This window comes from Betta splendens, chromosome 8 (assembly GCF_900634795.4).
Source record: "Betta splendens chromosome 8, fBetSpl5.4, whole genome shotgun sequence".
Classification (NCBI taxonomy): Eukaryota; Metazoa; Chordata; class Actinopteri; order Anabantiformes; family Osphronemidae; genus Betta; species Betta splendens.
In genome coordinates this window covers 3,163,069-3,169,300 of record NC_040888.2, presented here as the reverse complement: position 1 = coordinate 3,169,300, position 6,232 = coordinate 3,163,069, and the positions used below count along the sequence as shown (strand labels likewise).

The 6,232-nt window shown below is 43.0% G+C and overlaps 2 protein-coding genes across 2 annotated transcripts; both read right to left on the bottom strand.

Moving 5' to 3' along the window:
- Positions 1-821: 821 nt before the first annotated feature.
- Positions 822-3,654, bottom strand: slc25a17 (solute carrier family 25 member 17). Its single transcript, XM_029159756.3, has 9 exons — positions 3,119-3,654; positions 2,818-2,878; positions 2,663-2,729; positions 2,429-2,580; positions 2,142-2,258; positions 1,847-1,995; positions 1,469-1,564; positions 1,291-1,376; positions 822-1,099 (listed from the first exon to the last, which is right to left on the bottom strand). Exons 1-9 carry the CDS (start codon positions 3,173-3,175, stop codon positions 946-948), a joined length of 939 nt encoding a protein of 312 aa, XP_029015589.1. The 5' UTR covers positions 3,176-3,654; the 3' UTR covers positions 822-945.
- Positions 3,655-3,796: 142 nt separating this feature from the next.
- Positions 3,797-6,053, bottom strand: rpusd1 (RNA pseudouridine synthase domain containing 1). The gene is made up of 6 exons (XM_029159757.3): positions 5,916-6,053; positions 5,273-5,495; positions 5,069-5,192; positions 4,888-4,990; positions 4,593-4,694; positions 3,797-4,507 (listed from the first exon to the last, which is right to left on the bottom strand). Exons 2-6 carry the CDS (start codon positions 5,461-5,463, stop codon positions 4,098-4,100), a joined length of 930 nt encoding a protein of 309 aa, XP_029015590.1. The 5' UTR covers positions 5,464-5,495; positions 5,916-6,053; the 3' UTR covers positions 3,797-4,097.
- Positions 6,054-6,232: the final 179 nt, after the last annotated feature.

Genomic DNA, 6,232 nt, shown 5'->3' with positions numbered 1-6,232 from the left:
GATTTTAAACCAAAAAGCATGCACACATGATCCTTCTATGCCTCAAGACAAAAACACTGTCACTGTGGGAGAACACTTTGTTAATAATTAGCTCTGCTCACACCAGCATTTTAGGAACGGCGCTGCTGTAATTCAGGGTATTTACATTCTATGGTGTCAAACCATCCTGTGTGTTGTGCATCAGCAAAGCCACACAGGATGGCTTCAGTGTAGTTTCTTGTCATTTAGTCTTTTTTGTGGAATAATACATGTTTAGGCAGCTTACATCAATTCGTTTTACTGACAAATGGTCATGCTTTTTCGGCTCAAGCGTTTTGCTGTAGACAATCTTAGGAGAGTTGAGGAGAAACATGCCTCAGGTTACTCAGCACACAGTCAGGACAAACACCCGTCTCGTCTACTTCAGTAACTGTTTCAGACGTGTTCTTGCAGGTGGCACAAAGCAAGTCGTCGGCCAATATATTTCATTTTGTGTGGTTTCGCAAAAAACAAATCCCTGATTTAACACCAAGTCCGAGTGTGTGGCTCTACCAAATGTGTGAAAAAACTGTCCTACTAACTGTCAATGTCCTATTGTTTGTACTTGAAACATTTGTCTCCTCTTTTGGTCAAATAAAGATAATTACTGCATTAAGTGTTTATGCTTCTGCATTGTCCTTTTTATAAGCTAAAGGTGAGAGTAAAAGAAGGAACATGGTACCAGACCAAAGTAGGACTTCCAAGAATCACCTCATCTTCAGATGAAGTTCTCTGTTAGTTACAGCATCCATCATTAGTTCTGAACATAAAAAGTAAAAGCAGTATGATTATAGGAGAAGATGTTTGTCATTTTTTAAAATTATTTTAATGTTACGGGAATTTGACATGGACACAAGTGAAATGTTACACATTTCCAGTATATTGTTATGAGTGATTAGTTCGTTACTGTGATCAAATGTTTAAGTGCTAACGTCTCTTGTAGTGGTTGGTACTTAAACCCATGGCTCTGAAGGTGCAGCTGGCAATCTTCTCATAGAGAAGAAACATGAGCGCAGCAGTCAGCACCGTCTGCAGCAGCTTGGCCTCCAGACCCTTAAACAGACCCACCACGCCGTCCTTCCTGCAAGAGGTCAAAACAGGAAAAGCTGTGATAATGATCAGACTTCTGAAGTGCTGCTAATGTCATAGTTTGGCGCCTAAGTGATGATGGGGATGCTGTTATCATTTATATGAGCTCTAGATATTTGAGAAGTCAAGTTGTGATATATAATAACTATAATTGTTTGAAAATAAATGTGTGCATGTTCTCACCTAACTCTGTTGACCAGCAGACACTTGATGGTCCTGAGACTGGACAGTAGCTTCGACGTGTCTGTCGCCTCTCTAAACTGGCCAAACTGACAGAGTTCAACAAGCAGAATGGGGTTCAGAATAAGTTCACTTTTTAGATTTAGGTTTAGATCAACACTAACACAGACATCAAACCTACCCTGAGAATGGACTGTATGGTCTGTAGGGGGTAGGTAACAGTGGTGGCCACAGCTTTGGCCAAAGCGCCGATAATGAACACCTCATACGACGAAAGCTTGGACGAAAAAGAAGCAAAAGAAGAATTTTTAAATCCAGAGCTGCTGTGCAGTTACATTACAGAATAAATACAAAAAATGAAACAGGCAGCAAACTATACAACAACTTGTTCTGACACGCCCACAGTCAAACTGCATCAGTGCTCCCTTTACCCACATTCATGTGAAAAGAATTAGTCTCCACATAACGAGTGCTTATTCATCCAGATGATGAGCATTTACGGTTTTCGCATTTTCTATTCATTTCCCCTTCCTTCAAACGTCCACATTCACACACTCACCTCCCTGGGAACCCCTCTCCTCAGCTGCCTCTTTAAGCCTTCATAGATCATGAACTGGATGGCAGGGTTCAGCACCAGCAGCAGGGAGGGGAAGGTCCCATTCCACAGAGCTCCCACTCCCTCATCTCGGGCAATCTGAACAAATGCATCTGGAATAAGAAGAGGTTCGCTTTAGTAAATAACCTAAAAACTACATAAACAAAGAGGCCATAGCTGAAGAACACTGGAACATGTTTGTGGTGATACATACAGATGCTGAATAAACTGTAAGAACATAAAGGCAGTGGTCATTTACCCAGAATGCCAGAGTAGTTGGTGGGATGGATGTCTGCGTTACGAAACTTGGAGCCCTGAAGCTTCAGTCTGGTGTTGACCACCCACAGAGGAGTGGTCAGCAGTACGTTCACAACACCTGGAGCGACGGGGACGCAGAAGCAAAACAAGAGTGAGATCGGAACCGTCCCCCAAGACACGAATGCAACACAACACTTAGTCCTGGACTGAAATCTAACATCAGTTCGGCTGTGTTGCCATGAGTGACTTATGTTTGACGTCCCCGTGATCGGACAACGTCCGCCTCACCTGCTGCGATGCCTATTATTAGGTCGGTGCTTGGAGCCGACGGCTTTCCCTTCAGCCCGCCAGCCTTCAGGCTGTGGAAGCAGTAAAAGTAGACAAAGTTGGAGCAGCACAGGCTGCAGATGACTGGGAACCAGCCTCTGTAGGGAGCCAGACTGTGGGCCGCAAACACAGGAGACCACATTAAAGCACGTCTACAGCTACGTCATAATACACAAACAGAGACTTTACACTTACAGTCCTTCCTCTTTGATAATGTCTGCAAGAACAGCTGGAGTCGACTTTGCTTTCCTGTTTTCATCCACTGAATATAAATCAAAATATACAGGATGTTTAAGAACATAAACTATGTTAATTAGTTGATTGCAAATTATGATTGAGTTAGTGCAGACCTTGAAGCCGTAGCCTGGCAGTGTCCAGAGGGAAGAATACAGTCATTGCTGTGACACTTCCCTAAAATAAACCACAGTCAGCAATCTGAGCATGGACACAACAGCCTGTTCCTTATGGAGTCAGTCTCACACAAACACTTGTGATCTTATAACAATTAAATACGCAGCGCCACATCTACAGTTTTGTTAATAACGCCAGTAAATGGGCTTCACAGACGTAGGCAGCTTCGCGTTTGTGTTTCCGTGATGATTTAAAGCGTCTGCTTCCAGTGACACAGAATGAAAAGTGAGACTAACTCACCACTGCTCCTGACACCGCGTGGACCAAACTCTCGTACGTAAAAACCTCGGAGCTCATCGCGATTGTTGTTGTTTCTCGGCGTTAAATTAACCCATCGACAAACGCCGTTGGCCACTGTTGTTGGGGCAGAATAGGTTGGACTCCCTCCCGCTGTTTGGACTCAAGACGCCGCACTTCCTGGTAGCCCGGTAACGTTTTCCTACGAGGCACCAAAGGCATCATGGGTAATGAAGTCCTCCAGTTGGCTGCTGCAGTCTAAATCATTCAAAGGTCATAACATGAATATAATCTGTATGAGCACATTTTATTTTCTCCTGACATTTATTCAACCTTCTGAGGATAAAACTAAATTAGAGAAAATGTAACAAAAAAAATATGTTCAAATTTTTATACACCGTTCCCTGAAGATGCACATGAATTCTCATGTGCTGAGATATTTAAAAGAAACCTTTGAACACAAGCTGAGCACAATCTGCCTCCATTTATCTGACCTGCACTAAATTATTTGTAGACATTTGTTTTAACATTGACACAACCTTTAATTTAAAAGCAAAACAATATACAAATGTCCAGTGGAACAGTTATTTGTAGACACTAAATGTCAACATGCACAGAGACAGGCATACGGTATAGTCCTCCTTATGCTATGCTATACATTCATGCAGCACATGTAACAAAACATGTGGGCGACCAGCATGTGAAAGGCGAAATGCTGCTTTCCAGCATGTTGATTTTGGCGATGGCCCTGGATCTGCACGGCTGAACAGGTCAGTAGGAATGTGTAAAGGTTTGTTAACCTAAGTTTGAGCCAGGCACTTGTTTGTCAGCTAGCTGAATGAAGCAGTGACAGTGACAGTATGGACAGGGAGCAGTTACCAACACAATGCTAGTAACTCATTGGTGATCGGGCTTTCTCTACATAGCTTTCATTTGTAAACGGGTAAAATAAATTAAAATACATAATGAACTAAGAACTTGTTTAATCTCCGGCCCATTCACTCAGCCACTCTTGACAGTGTCTCCTCTGCTCCTCACTCTCTTCAATCTTCTGTTCTTTTTTGCGTTTCCTTCTCTCCTCTTCTCTTCTCATTCTCTCACTCTCTTCCTTTTTGATCCTTCTGCTCTGCTCCAGTCTTTGCTCCAGCAGGGCCTCCACAGTGGCCACCAGGGGCCGTAATGAGCGTTGCGGGAGCCACTTGGCATCCACTGTGGTGAGAAACGGGTCACCGGCATAGACGAGGAGGGGCTCAGGGTCAAGGGGGATGTGGAGGAGGTAGGCATGCAGCATCATACGATAAGGGGCATCGTCCACTCCCAAACTGTAGGTGAAGTCCCCCACGATGGGGTGGCCTATCGCGCTGCAGTGAACCCTTAACTGATGGGTTCGTCCTGATGGAAGAGATTGTGGTAAGAAGTTGTGCCAGAGTATTTGCTGAATTAGAATTGGTATTTTATTGAATATAAGAGCTGATACCAGTGAGTGGCTGCAGGAGCACCTTGGTGACAGGATCTCCATCATACAAACCATACTCCAACACTGTTAGATTGGTTTGACAAGGTTTTGGGTTCTCACAACCTGAAGAGAACCAGTGATAGACTATCATCAGTGAAAATAGTTTTTACATTTATCTTGTTGTTATTTATGTTAAAAGCAGGGTCTAAACTCTGTCTGTATACATACATTTTATTTATCTATTAAAAATAGGGCTGCAAGCTGTAGTAACAAAACATAGAGAATTTGTTGAACATCTTAAACTGTGAAAGTTTACCTTGTGATCCCTCGGTACACATCATGTGTGTTTTCCCCTCGGTGGAGTTCTTGCCAATGGAGAAATCCAGAAGTTTGGTCTCTTCTTCCACCCAGCCACGAATCTATTAAGATACATTATCTATCTTTATTTTTATATATATATTTACTGATATGTGTGTTGCTGTGTCTGTGTTTCATACCAGGGCAAGGTAGGCTTTGGTGACGGTGCGCTCCTTGAAGCAATGGTACGCCCGGCCTGCAGCAGCCTTATTGAGGGCAACACAAAGAGCCCCACTGGTTGAGAAATCCAACTGATGACAGAACCTGCAAGGAGTAGAAAGAGAATGTCTCTCAAACTCCATAAGAGCAAGTATGTGACCTATTGGCGTTGGTGTGATTCTAACCTGAATCCATAGTAGGTGCTGGGGTCTGCTAGGTGGGGAAAGCAGTGTCTAAGCTGGGCCTGCACTGTGTGTTTCTCGTACCACATCTTGCTGTCAATACGAATGTCCCAGTGCTTGTCTACCACAATGTAGTCATCACTCTGGTACAACACCTGCAGGCTATCAAGGTTGGCAGGTTCTGTGGTCATCATTGCAACGGTCAATCGGCACGTGTCATGCCGCCCTGTGGACAAGGTAGCTGTTAACTTATATTTTTAATATATATGCTGCTATTCGACTGTGTTGTAAAGCTATATGTTAAACATCGTTTGAAAGACAAGTAGCTCGTTGCGTTAGCATGTTTGCACATTTTATATCTCAAATAAGTTAATTAAAAAAGGATAATGGACATATGCTCTGAAGAGACGTCAAGGCTTGTGCTGCTGCTTTAAAACACTTTGGGTGGAAAATTAGCGACAGAATGATCCGCACCGATTAGCATGTTAGCATCGTTTGTAAGAAGTTGCTAACGTTATTTAAAAACTAGTTATCCATTCAAAGTCCGGTCATTAGCTGATTGAAAACCCCTGAATTCCTATATGACTATTAGTATACAGTAGTTCCTTATTCAACAAATCAACATAAACAATAGATATAACCTTACATTTCACGTGAAAACGTAGATGTAAACACAAGCATGAGCGGTGTCCTGCGCTTCCGGCTCTTCTTCTTCTATGCTTTGACACCTCGGAATACAACGTGCTGTGACTGTGCTACAGCGCCCCCTGTCACTGGGCTGTGCAACAACGTGACTGCACGGTCTGAATTTAAACAACTGTATAGATTTAAGATATGAGAAAAAACAAAGTAAACAGAGGCAGGTTATTAAGATCTGTAACCACACTCTGAAAACACATAACTCAGAGCTTGATACTTGCAGACATGTACAGAAAGAGAGACAGCTATGGAGTGGGAGATGGT